This window comes from Octodon degus, unplaced genomic scaffold (genome assembly GCF_000260255.1).
Source record: "Octodon degus isolate 3935 unplaced genomic scaffold, OctDeg1.0 scaffold00021, whole genome shotgun sequence".
Classification (NCBI taxonomy): Eukaryota; Metazoa; Chordata; class Mammalia; order Rodentia; family Octodontidae; genus Octodon; species Octodon degus.
In genome coordinates, this window is record NW_004524597.1 from 9,107,283 (window position 1) to 9,120,267 (window position 12,985).

Below are 12,985 nucleotides of genomic sequence, written 5' to 3' on the forward strand. Positions count from 1 at the left end.
GCCTGCCCGCAAAGGCAGCTCAGCATTTGTGCCACCAGGGGCTCGGGGACAGGAATGGACAGACTGAAGGTGAAGACTGGCTAGCATCCAGAGAGTATGGTCATGTAGCTTCTGGGACAGGCAGCTGTGAAGTGCAGGAGAACCTGGGGCTGGCAGGGTAAGGACTACACTGACCCAGTGTGGGGAAACTGAGGCAGTCTGCAGTTAGGCCTGTTGTCTGCCACCCCACATGGTGCAGTGAGTGGGAGCAGCCACCACCTAAGCCGTAACTCCAGCTCTGATGTCAGCCCCACGCCCCAAATACTTTCCTTCCACCGTGGCTGCATCCAAAAGCCCAGGGAGTGCCCAGGGCAGACAGGACAGACACTGGGTTGGTCATCAGTCACCTTCCCAGAACCAGCTTGCATCCTGCCCACCTGGCCTACAGCAGGTGCAGTTGGGCCAGGGTTGGCACACTGGGTGGGGGCAGTTGGGTCCACTTCCTGCGATGATTTGTGGTAAGGGGCAATGATCAGCCCAGGTCCCTTACCCTAGTCCTCATTCTCCTGAGCTTGCCCTCCTATCAGATGTAAGTTCTGAATGACTCTCTGAAGCCACATACACAGTAGGTTCTTAGTAAGTATTCAGTGAACAAATGAATAAATGAAGCAGGCAATGTCTCCTGGGTGGACCTGGCCAGCTCATGTGGGGCCTGTGGCAGCTGAGGGGGATCTGGGCCTGCTAGTGGGTATCTGTGTTCAGCTCATGGTGAGGAACTGCCAGCCATAAGCTCCTGGATGGAGCAGGTGTGCTGGGGTGAGGGGTCTGGCCTGTAAGGTTCAGGACCAGGTCAAAGAGTTGGGGTTTAGAGTGCCTCCTTCCTTCTAGAGCAGAACTGGGTGGAGCAGGCCAACAGGTTGGGTGGCATAGCCCAGCCAACACTCACCTCCAGCATAAAACCCCACTTCATGGAACCCAGTGCCTCACAAGTGCCAGGAGCTCCCTCCACCACCACTGACCCTGGCCCTGCTTTGCCAGCTTGAGGACATGAGGCGACACCTGGCCCCCACACCCCTCCTGCTGCTCCTGCTCTTCTTACTGCTGAGGCCTGGTGAGTTCCAGAGTCCCTGGTCTCCCTGGAGGGTCTCCTCTCCTGCCAGAAGTCCCAGCTCAGCTACCACTTCCTGTCCTAGTGGTAAAGAGCCTAGGGCATGCAGGCACACTACAGATGTTTCACCTGGGGGTCTTGAGGCAGGTTTAGGTCAGAGTGGATCCCATGGCAGCAACCAGGTGGGGGCCTCATCCACACTCCCAGCCACCAATAGTGTGCCTGGCTCTGTACTTGAGGCTCCCCCACTCAAAAGATGAAGAGCTCTGTGTGTGCAGGATTTGAAGTTTGGCCTCCTGGGCTCAAGTCCCCATACCACTATAGCTGATTCAGAAGCAGAACAGAGCAGGGGCTGCCCTCTAAGCCTACAGCCTTTGGAAGAAGGCTGGGGCTCAGTGAACGGCTGGACAGCAAGAGGGGATGTAAGCTGGAGTCCCACTCCCCTGTGGATAGACAAGCAGAAAGCATACTTCCATTCACAGCCAGGGTCAGCAGGGTCCAGCCAGTGCCCCACCTGACAGGCCCTTCCCACAGGAGGGCCTCTCTCTGCCAGGAAAACTCTTCCACATTCCTAGGCCAGCCAGACCAGACCAGCAGCCACACTTCCTTGTCCTCAGGTCACCTTCTAGGGCCAGGCGAGGTCAGCAAAGACTACACCTGAGCCAGGACTCCAGGTTCTTCATGCTTGGGGGACACTAGGGTGTCCCTCTGAGGGGAGGCCCCAATCTCCCCAGTCACACTGACCAGCCTTCCCAGACAGACCTAATGCAGTGGCAGGTAACAGCATCTTTTAAGTGAACCCATTTCCATAGGGTGTAATGCTTCAATTGTTCCAGCAGGTTGAGCAATCAAGGCCATTGCCAGAGTGGGCACTGCAGCTGCATTTGGCTGAATCCCAGATGCTGTCCTTGCCAGCTCTTGTTTCCAGCACCCCAAGGGTTTTGATCAGCTACAGGGACACCAGAGGTCCTGGGCCCAGAATGGGGATCTGACACCCTGTGCCCTCCAGCCTAGCAGGATACCCACCCCATGAAAGCCTAGCTCTCCTGCTCAGTCTCCACAGTAGTCTGTTCCTCCACACATTCCCTAAGCTAGGGATGGCACCTATAAGCTCTGCCTTCCCAGGGCTCTTAGGCCTGAACCCAGGGGTGAGATGTGATGCCTAGTGGAAAGACAAGGAGCTCAGGGGAGGGACTGAGGCTTCCAAGATGGTCAGTACAAGCAAGGAGAGCTTCCTGGAGAAGGCAGGACTTCAATGAAGCTTTGATCTGCATCAGAACCTGGAGAGGCCAGGAGAATCAGCCTAAGTGATAAGCAGCTGCGCTGTAGTGGGGTAGATGGACATAAGAGGGAGGGGGCTGCTGTGGGAAATCTGAGGCAGGGAAAACCAAAAGGAGGGACAGAGAGGCTCAAAGTATGTTAGTGTCAATGAGGACAAAGTGTGGATGGGCTGGAAGCAGCATTTTCAAGCAGAAACCTCAACAGGGGCAGAACCAATGTCAAAGGATGCTATAGCAAGATACTGGGATAACCCTCCTGTGGCATTTAAAGACCACACTATGAACACAAGTTGATTGCTTTTTGTTGCCCACCTGGGCCAGCATCACACTTGACCCCACTGTGCTTGACATTCCTACTTTGAGAAGCAGCTAGGCCTGCTGAGCCTTCTCAGGCTCCTCTTGGTGCTCTGTCCAGCACCCACCTCCCTGTCCTCTAGTGGCAATGAGGACTAAAGGTAGGGAACCTGACAGGAAGAATGAAGTACCATAACACCTCCAGGATCCTCAGGTACCCTAAGCCATGTCTGGCTGAGGCCGCTTCTTGTTCCCTGCAGCCCATCAGCACCCTAGGTTACTTTTTCTGGCCCCTCCCTTTGGGGCATAGGGAGACCTGGCTGTCCTCTCCAGTTCTGCTGGACTCACCACAAGGAACAGGTGACAGGAAGGGTGGGGCAGAGAGGTTTCTCTTGAGGGGGCCTCCTGACTGAGTTCTGAGCCTGAAGTGGAGCTTCTGGGGCTGCAGTGAAGATTGAGCAGCAGGTCTGAGAACAGTAGGGAGTCTTTGCCTGAAGTAGAGCTCAGTTCTGGCTTTAAAAAAAAAGAGTCCTGGGACTCTGGGGCTCTGACTCTTCTGGTCAATACTACATGTGACCTGTTCATTCCTTTCCAGATAAGCTTTGCCCACAGGCCAGGCCTGAGAGAAACTGAGGGTTCTTGATCTCTCTTCCCAGATGCCTGTCTCTCTGAGTTTCCAGAGGCAGGGAGATTGGGTGGGGGGGAGGGAAGAACAGGGTGCTGACCAGGCAGCTGGGTGAAGGGTGGAATGGACCTTGGCTTTGGCAAAGTAGGCTGATGAGTCCTTTTCTTCACTTGCAGGGATCCAAGGGGCCAAGGTACCAGTAGGTGAGTGTGACTGAGCTGTAGGATGGCTGAGGCATCACACATGGAACAAATCCCAGAAGGGTGGTGGTACAGGGTATCAGGGAACCACAAAGTCAGAGATTCTCTTGGTGGCAGGAGATTCTTGGGCTACCTATTTTGTGAAAGCAAACTCACCAGCTATCCTCTCAGACCTGTATGTCAGGTCCTGCAAGGAGGCATTTCCATTTGTTGCCTCAATCCCCAAAAGCTGGAAAGAAAGGTCCTATGGCACCTCTTTCCTGTCAAGGACCGGGACTCATGTGGGGATGGGGAAGGCATGACTCCTGAGGTTCATGAGCAGGTCAAGGGCCGGGAAGGCCAGAAACTGGGTTTGAAGTGGAAGCTGGCATATGGGACTGGGGCTGGAGTCAAAACCATGGAATTAGCTCCCAGTAATTTCACCATGTTCCTCTAGTCTGCGGGCACCGGAGGATGCTGAACCGGATGGTGGGCGGGCAGGATGCCAAGGAGGGTGAATGGCCCTGGCAGGTTAGCATCCAGCGCAACGGAAGCCACTTCTGTGGGGGCAGCCTCATCACAGAGCAGTGGGTGCTCACCGCAGCGCACTGCTTCTCCAAGTGAGTGAGCCTAGTACCCTATGTGTCCACCCGTGACTGCCCCTCCCAGCGGGGACAAGACAAAGCCTGGTGCCCAGCTGGTTTAGCACCACGGACAGCATCCAACCTGCTGCAGACCTATGTGTCCCTGTGGGCCCTGGCAGCCTAGTCCTGCATCTGGCTACTTTTCCAGCTGCAAGTTTCCTCAAGGCCCAAGCCCAGAACTAACCTAACATGCAGCTTCAATTGCTGCCCAAGCCCTGGCTCCCCGCAGCCAACTTGCCAATGAGGCACTGTTCTACCCCTGGCCCTGCAAATGCTCTAGGGTTCCCACACACTCTGGCTCTCTTTCCATCCCCCTCCTCCAACCCTTTGAGTCAAGAACCCTTTCTGGGACTCTGGTATCAGATAAACCACAGATAAGAACATCTCTTCCCCCTCCCTTCGGGTTCCCTCATAATCCCCTAAAAGTGGCCAGGCACTCAGTCCTGACCACTGTTATGAGCCACCTGACCACAAACTTCTGGGGTTCCCATGCTTCTCACCTTTCAACTCACTGCAGTTCTGTGATTCTCCTAAAAACCTACACCTTCTACTCCACACCCTCAGAGTAGGTGGCTGCCCCAGGCTCCAGAGCAGGGCTGGACCCCATGGAATCTGTGGGTGGCTATCTCCTTCAACTCTCAAAGCAGGCATTTCTGGTAGGAGTCACTGTCCCCACCTTACAGACAAGGAAACTTGAGTTATAAAAGACTTGTTAGGTGACTTGTCCAAGGTTATGTGGTGGCCCAGGACAGAGCTGGAGATTAAAGGTTTGTGATCTCACTGCAGCTTCTATACCCCAACCTTACAGAATGCCCCCTGAAGATGGTTTTAAATATGATATGCAGAGATGCATCAGCAAATGTAGTGGGCCAGAGGCACACAACAGCCTCCCTGCCCTTCATCACCTTCTCAAGACTGGGTAGCCCACACTAGGCCTCTATGCTCTCCCTTCAGCACCTCTGAAACTTCCCTGTACCGGGTGTTACTGGGGGCACGGCAACTGCTGCAGCCAGGGGCACACTCCATCTATGCCCGTGTGAAACGAGTAGAGAGCAACCCCCTGTACCAGGGCATGGCCTCCAGTGCAGACGTGGCCCTGGTGGAGTTGGAGGCACCAGTGACCTTCACCAACTACATTCTCCCTGTGTGCATGCCTGACCCCTCAGTCATTTTTGGGACGGACATGAAGTGCTGGGTTACTGGCTGGGGAAGCCCCAGTGAGCAAGGTAAGGAGGCAGAGCCCAGGGAGAAGCGGGATATGGGTCTGGAAAAGGACCAGAGGAGCCTGGGGGCTACTCTGAACCAACAGTTTTTCTGTTGATACAGTTAGATGAGATCTGTTCAAAACATAGGGTGGAGATAACTCTGCCCCATGAGAGCTAAACACAATGGAGGAAGCCTGGGTGGGGACAGACCGCATTGTGGTTCTAGGAATCCAGGGCCCCAGGTCACTGCTAAAGATTGCCCTCATGCCTGCCTACTCCTAGACCACCTGCCCAGCCCTCGGATCCTGCAGAAACTTGCTGTCCCCATCATTGACACACCCAAGTGCAACCTACTCTACAGCACAGATACAGAGTCCGGCTTCCAGCCCAAAGCCATCAAGGACGACATGCTCTGTGCAGGCTTTGCTGAGGGCAAGAAGGATGCCTGCAAGGTAGAGTGGGAGGGAACTAGAGCAGGACCCTGCCTGATAGGCCTCCAGGCCCAGGGCACAGAGCAGTGCAGAGTTCCATCAGCCAGGAAACTTACTGGTAAAAAAAAAAAAAAAAAAGTTTTGGACCCTTCCTCACGAGTTGGTCCATGGGACTGGGGAAGCTGCATTTTGACACCCACCCATGGACAAGCAGGGAACCTGGGGTACCTTAGTAAGGAAAAGAGGAACCAAGGGTGGAGGCTGAGGGTTAGAGCCAGTGTCAGGTATCCTAAAACTTGGTGGCATTGGGTAGGCTCTTACTACCACAGTACTCTACTTCTCCCACAGGGTGACTCTGGGGGCCCCCTCGTGTGCTTCGTGAACCAGACATGGGTGCAGGCTGGTATCATCAGCTGGGGTGAGGGCTGTGCCCGCCGGAACCGCCCTGGCGTCTACATCCGGGTCACCTCACACCACAACTGGATCCACCGTATCATCCCTGAGCTGAAATTCCAGTCTGGAAGAACAGATGGCCACTAGTCAGAACCCTGTGACCATCAGTGCCTTAGTGAGAGTTCAACACCCTGCCAAGTTGTCCATGTGGCCCTGTTGGTCCTTAGGGTGCTGTTCACTGTCCTGTAAGTTCACACTACCAGGCCACATGCCACCTATGGTTCACATGTGTAAATAGCTTTCTATCCTCCCCAATCTCAAATGCCAAGATATTTTTGTTTACTTCCAATAAAATTAGTGCCAACTATCCAGGTCAAAAGTCTACAGAGTATGGGTGTGGGGGTGGGGAGTTGATATACGGGAGATTTAGAGGACTTGGTTCCTGGTAGGATGGGACACTGCGGGATCCCAGCCTAATACATCACTGGGTCCCAATAACACTTTCCCAGACTTCCTTACAGGAGTCTAACCTGATGCCACTTTATACCTCCAGTTTTCCTACCTTCATCTTCTGCTAAAGGCTGCCTGGGCCAGACACTGTGGACAGGGACAGACACAGGCACACGGTTTATCACAGATAGCCAATACCACTGCAGGAGCTATGCTAATAAGGAGAGAGGGCACTCAGGAGGGGAAAGAGGGTATCCTCGGGGAATCATGGCCCATACCCCCTAGTTTTCCTCCAGAATCCCTGCCAGACTTCTCTAAACAGCGATGTCACCCGGGAGCATGTCCAGTCTGTGTTTTCTGACCCTCCACTGCACTGCTCAGTTCTCCACCAGAGCTAGCCCAGGCCTGTTCTCCATTCTCCCCTTGACCTCAAGATCCCTTTTCCATCACCCCATCCCTTAGCCCTGACCTTCCCACTCAGTCTGAAGCTAAAATGGGTAGATATGTACGACTGTGTACAGCCATATCTACACACATGCTCATGTGCACAAAAAGGCATTGCTTACCTGCCTAAGGCTGAGAAGGGACACTGTTATGTATGAAACTGATGACCACTTAGCAAGCACCGGCTATAGCCCAGCCTACAAACAGTGTGTGTGTGTGTGTGTGTGTGTGTGTGTGTGTGTGTGTGTGTAACATCAGAAATCTCCCTGGGCTCCACTTTGCCTGGGCTCAGCCATGACTGCCTACTAGGCACTTGGTGACCTAAGTGGACAGGCTATATGCCGAATTCCTGCTCCAGACTAGGATTGGTCTCTGGTTGGAGGGCTTACTCATCTATCCACTAGGAGGCAGGTGTCCTGGCACACAAACAGCAGGGCAGGGTAGGCTGTGGAGTCTAAGATAGGCCCAGACGACTGGGCACTGCTGTGGGCTATGTGTGCAGCCCTGGCTGTGGTAGGGTTGAGGCCGTTAGAGGAGGCAGTTTCATGTCCCACCTGCTCCCCTGTGATCCGCTAGCCGACACCAGCTAAGATTCCATGGGCAGCTGTCCACAAGAGGTAGGGAAAACTCTCCATAGAACCAGAAGTTGAAAAGGAAAACAAGTTTATTCCATGCAATTCACAGCTTATACCAAGCTCAGTATTATGAGAAGATTGTAGAAGAGAAGCGCTCAGGATGCCGCAGGCTCCCTTCTGCACCCTGGAGTCAGGGCACAACTCAGAACTCTCCATAAATCTGCCAGGCAGTTACCAGGGATCTGCCATCAGGGCTGTCAGCTGTAAGAACATTAAAGGGAGCTGCTGGCATGGACAAGGCAGCCAGGTGGAGTGCCTGGGCTGGAGCCTTCCTTCACACAAGACAACGTGGAAGGCCACTTCAACCACCCTCAGCGGGGGCAGGTGGTACCAGAACAGCCATATGTGTGCTGTCCCACATCTATGAATGCATGTACACAAGCACATGTCTCTCTCTCTTGCTCTCTTTCTCTCCCTCCCTCCCTCCCTCCCTCCCTCCATAGGTACCACAATCAGCCTATGAAGTCACAGGAAGGAAAATGATGCCATGAGCCCTTGCTAGCCTCAAGACTCCTGGTGAGAGTCAGCTCAGGCCCAGGAACAGGTGTGGGGCCAGATGATCTGAGGGCAAAATGACCCTGCCAGACATCACCTCTTGTGCTCCAAAGGTGGGCAGGTAGGAGATGCAAAAGGCGAAAACCAAGGGGGTCCCCCAATGCTAGAGACCCCCACACCTGACCCCAGGTGGCAATACTGGGACGTTAGCCCCATGGCAGGCTTCAGGATACTAGCCAACCTATGGTTCTTGCTCCCATAGTCCTAGAAGGCCCCAGGCTTGAACCAGAAGGCCAGCCATTGAGGACCCACATCTCAACCTTGCCTCTCTCCTGCTTTTTTCTGGATTTCTTTTTTTCCTATTTTTCTATTTTTCTATTTATTTATTTATTTATTTATTTATTTATTTATTTATGTATTTATTTACTGTTGAGACAGGGTCTCACTAGGTAGTTAAGGTCAGCCTCGAACACACCATGTAGCCCAGACTGGCCTTGAACTCACAGTAATCTTTCTGCTTCAGCCTCCTGAATGCTGGGATTACAGGTGTGTGCCATTATGCCCAGCTCTGCTGGACTTCTGAAGGGGCCAGAACTGGCCCTTGGCCCTTGGCCCTCTACAGACACTCCATGGCAGACAGGTCTGCCTTTAGGAGGACAGGGTGCCTCTTCTGCCAAGGGCTCTGGCCTGTCTCCTTTGTAGCCTTCAGCTCTGATGGGACATGCTCTGAGCTCTGACCAAGGACATGACCACACAGAGGCTCTTCTGAGCACCCAGAGCTGTATGAGACCAAGAGGCCAGAGGGCACAACCAGGTCCTAGCTGCCACCAGAAAACCTCTTAAGGCAGAATTTAAACCCCTCCCCTATGTACGCACTCATTAACGACACCCAAAAGCCCATACCCTGTCCCCATACAAGCAGACCCTAACCCATACCTTACAATGGGAAGGTAGGACAGTCCATGCCAAAGCCCTGGGTAGGCTGGTCATGTGCTTAGAAATAGGACTGACTGGTAGCAGCAGACAAACAGAGAGCTGAATCTTTCAGGGCACAATGGGTTCCTTAGCTACACCCAGCTATATTGGACTTCTGAAGCTGAAACCAGAGTCCTGTCGGGGGTATCTTGGCTCGAGCAGTTGAACCATGATTCCAGCTGCAGCTTCTCCATGTATTTTAAGACACTAACAGCTGCTGGGCTCATTCATAAATACACAGTTTTATTTGCTAATACCAGGGGAAACTTAGACATTAAACAGTAAGCTGATAAAATACGGATACCTAAAAAAGTATAAAAGTATAAATACCCCCTTAGAATAAACTTTTGTGAAGTCAATATTTTTAAATTAAAAAAAGAAAAGCCTATCTATTGTAAGTCAAGGTCATAAATCAAATAATGTAAGTGCCCGGTAGCTCCCCAGAATATGTCCCCACAGCCAACAGTGGGGCCACCTTTAGCTGGGTCAGCCAGTGGCTACTCCTGCCCTATAAAAATGTTTTCATGAATTCTTTTAAGCCAAACATTTAACAACATACAAGAGACTTTATGAAAGGAGGTAAGTCCTAGTTGCTGGAAAACTTGGTTAATCAGGTTATTGGCAAAGGAGAAAGGGGAGGGACTAGGCAAGAGATTTCCAGGAACATCTGAAATGAGCCAGTGTCAGAGCCTCGAGGCTGCAGGTGGGCAGCCCCTGTAGTCAGTTTGCATAGCTCCCTTGGGAAACCAGAAGTCGAAAGCAGAGCTTGCTTGTTTGGATCACGTCCCCAGGCAGACATGTCCCTACAGCCAGCTGAGAAAGGTCTGTTTCAAAGCAGGCGAGCAGTAGGGTCCAAGTCACGTCAGGTAGGTGGAGCTGTGCAGGTCATATAGTTTCAAAACACACCAGAAACATCAGAGAAGAACTGCATAGTTATACAGAAAATGAGAGCCAGAGAAAAAGAGAAAGAGAGACACAGACAGATATGTGATGCACTGTAAACATCCCGAGCTTCAATGTGACCCAGAGTGTCAGCTCTAGAAGCCAGGTGCATGGGCTCCCGCCCCAGCTTCCATCCCGGGCGCAACAAAGGCACTGGTGGGCACCAGCTCCCCATGAGCCACCAAGTGGGATGGACGAGGCAAAATTTCCATTTCCCATTAACTGGTTTAACAGACCAAGCCAAAACCTAGCAACACTTTTAGGCATTTCTGAAAAGTATAAACATTAGGTAGTCTATCCACACTTAAAAAAGGGTTACAAACTTCTCTTGCCTGGGAAATACAAATTGAGAAGCATCAACTGTCCAGCCAACAAAGCCAGGAGGAAAGCCTGGCCTAAAAGGAGGCCTGGCCTCAGAGCAGGTGCCCGGGAAGTAGTAGCAATGTGGAGGCTACCTCTGTTGGCAGCCTTAGCCGAGGTCAAAAGAAACCGCCAATTGATCACACCAGAGGCAGAGCAGCCTCCCTGGCCTGAAGTTGAGAGCCTGATGCACAGAGTGGCTAGCAGGCACCCAGACCCCAAGCCATGGTGTGCTGGACAGTCAGTAGAGCTGTTGTCCCTTCTTCCCATTGAGGTCTGGGTCACTTATCGCAGACTGTGTATGTAGCACCAAAAGCCCTGCCCTTGAAATAACCTTCAGGATTGCATGGCTGGTCAGGAACATCCTGTCTCAGTCCCACATGACATTTGAAAAGAAGAGCAGGCCCCCCAGAGACAGCCCACCCTCTACCCATGGGCATGGCTTGTCTTTGACAGCTGGGCTGTCTCTCACCACCCACCTCCAAAGCAAAAAAGGATCCACACCCAGATCTCTAAAGAAATGATCAAAAGCAGGTTTCTTCTCACAGCCAAGCTTCCTGGACATGGCAGTTCACTGTATCTTGGGAAAAGGTAAATCATTTCTTCAGCTGTCAAGACTGTCCTCACATCCTTGAGCCCCGTTCTTGTAAAATCTGAAAAACAGCAAGTGCAGAAAATTGAGAACTCAGGCCTGGCTGAAAGCTCTGCCCCAGAGACCAGAACCAGCAGACCTGTAGGTGGCAAAAGGATTACTGCTCATGGCTCCAAGGGACCAGTATTGTGGAACAGAGGCCCAGCTGCAGGCATGTGGGCCTCTGCTGCTACACAGCTGCCTTTGCTTAGCCAGTGGACCTTTATATTCTCTATCACTCCTCCTCTGTTGGACCAGTCCACACCCTCACATTACAGTCCACGTTAGGTCTGCCCATACCCCCAACTCCACCCCTATATCCTGGAAGTAACTCAAGACATCCACCTGACCTTAGGAAACCTTCCCAAGTGTGGGTCGCCCTGGGCCATGCCCTCCATGTCAGTTTCTGCAGTCAGGCAGGGCCTGCTTTTCCCTGCTGCTATACCCAGTCTTTCCCTCTTGAAGTCTGACTACATGGCACTGCTCAGCCTCCCTTGCTGACAGGTATAGCCAGCTGTGCAGGACCAAGTTAGCTGGGAGTTCGGAAGCCCCATTACATCCTGGGGCCCTGGCAAATACTGCTAAGCCAAACCCACAAAATTGGCCTATAGGAGGCCAGAGAGCCAGGAGGACAGTGGACGAATCTAATTCCAAGGCAGGATTCTTTAGGGCTGGTAACTCCTGCGGGAGGGTCCAGAAGCACCTAGTCCCCCTTTGTGAGCATCTCTACCCTACCCCCTACAGCAGTGGAACAAATGCCCTCTCAGGATACTCAAAGGCCAGGTCCAATTGCTGGGTTCCCAGCTCTCCAGAAACCCCAAACATTCCACTTGTCCCCAGGTTGGTCCCTCAATGGCTCTGTGCTTTGAAGGGGCACTTCCCCCAATCAAGCAGTGCAACCCTCCTTGAGCTGAGCAAAGCAATGGGATAGGACTGGTGGCCTGACAATTTCTCAGGGCCTGTAACAGTACTACCCTGGAGAGGGACCCTGCCTTTGGCACACTCCCACCAGGACCACCTCCTCCAAAGAGGCCCCAGACGAGAGACAAAGACTAGCTAGAGTACCCAGGAAGCTGGAACCAGGGCAGTCTAAGAGGCAGGCTTAGATATGTAGACTGCCCCAGGGCTCTTCTCACGGGCAGCCCTGCCATCTTCCTATAGCCCAGACCTCTGGAGCAGAGGCAGATTTAGGGGTTAAACTGGGAAGGGAGCGGCCTTAAAAAAGCTCCTTCACCCTCAGGATCCCTGCTAGCCCCCAAGTCCCCAGGATCTTCCAGGCAACTCGCCTCCAGCCAATCTGTGTATAGGTGTAGCTCCCTTGTGTTCCTGTGGATCCCACAACACCTTGAGCTAGTGCCTGTCACAGTTTTCCCCCATGGCAAGGTATAGCTGAGACACTGCTGCTCACATAGTTATTGAGCTCCTCAACGGGATGTTCCCATTGAGGAACAAAGCCACACTCCTTTGTTCATAACAAAGCCACACACCTCATTTTGCAGACACAGATTGAAAAAGGGCAAAAATCAGTCAAGCTATCAAGCTAGCTAGCTATCCATCCATCCATCCCTCCCTCCATTCTTCCCTCTTTCCCTCCATCCCAGTGCTTTTTAGGGCCACCCAGATAGCTCAGTGAAATAAAGCGCCTGCTTACGCATACCGTGTTGGCCCCACCCCCTGGGCGAGGTGAGACTGCCATTGAGACTGGGTGTGGTGGCGTGCACCTGTAGTCCCAGCACTTGGGAGGCTGAACATGGGAGGATCACTACGAGTCTGAGCTACACAGTGAGACCTTGTACTAAATATATTAAAAAAACAAACGAACAAAAAACTCAGTGCTGTTTTCCCAGTACTACGGATTAAGTCTGAGAACCTGTACACTGAGCTACATCCTTTTTTTTTTTTTTTTTTTTTGGAT

At 52.5% G+C, this 12,985-nt stretch overlaps 2 protein-coding genes across 3 annotated transcripts in view; one reads left to right on the top strand and one right to left on the bottom strand.

Moving 5' to 3' along the window:
• The first annotated feature begins 355 nt into the window (after positions 1-355).
• On the top strand, positions 356-6,994 carry Prss27 (serine protease 27). Its single transcript, XM_023711749.1, has 6 exons — positions 356-1,090; positions 3,463-3,489; positions 3,923-4,085; positions 5,064-5,335; positions 5,597-5,766; positions 6,094-6,994. The coding sequence occupies exons 1-6, from the start codon at positions 1,027-1,029 to the stop codon at positions 6,283-6,285; spliced, it is 888 nt and encodes a 295-aa protein (XP_023567517.1). The 5' UTR covers positions 356-1,026; the 3' UTR covers positions 6,286-6,994.
• Positions 6,995-7,673: 679 nt separating this feature from the next.
• The window catches only part of Kctd5 (potassium channel tetramerization domain containing 5), a 28,871-nt gene continuing 23,559 nt past the window's right edge, over positions 7,674-12,985 (bottom strand). The window contains exons 6-7 of one of the 2 annotated variants that reach the window (XR_002820420.1): positions 10,919-11,092; positions 7,674-7,868 (exon numbers count right to left, since the gene is read on the bottom strand). Coding sequence is in view for 1 of the 2 variants with exons in the window: in XM_004627847.2 (XP_004627904.1) it covers positions 11,063-11,092 (30 nt within the window). In the remaining variant the exon portion in view is untranslated. Of the gene's footprint in view, positions 7,869-8,650; positions 11,093-12,985 lie in introns of those variants that run through there. The other variant, XM_004627847.2, reaches the window with a different exon arrangement.

Coding starts and splice junctions, on each gene's coding strand:
- Prss27 (XM_023711749.1), top strand. CDS start 1,027: ATGAGGCGACACCTGGCCCCCACACCCCTCCTGCTGCTCCTGCTCTTC. Junction 1,091..3,462: donor CTTCTTACTGCTGAGGCCTG/GTGAGTTCCAGA, acceptor CTTCACTTGCAG/GGATCCAAGGGGCCAAGGTA. Junction 5,767..6,093: donor GCAAGAAGGATGCCTGCAAG/GTAGAGTGGGAG, acceptor CTTCTCCCACAG/GGTGACTCTGGGGGCCCCCT.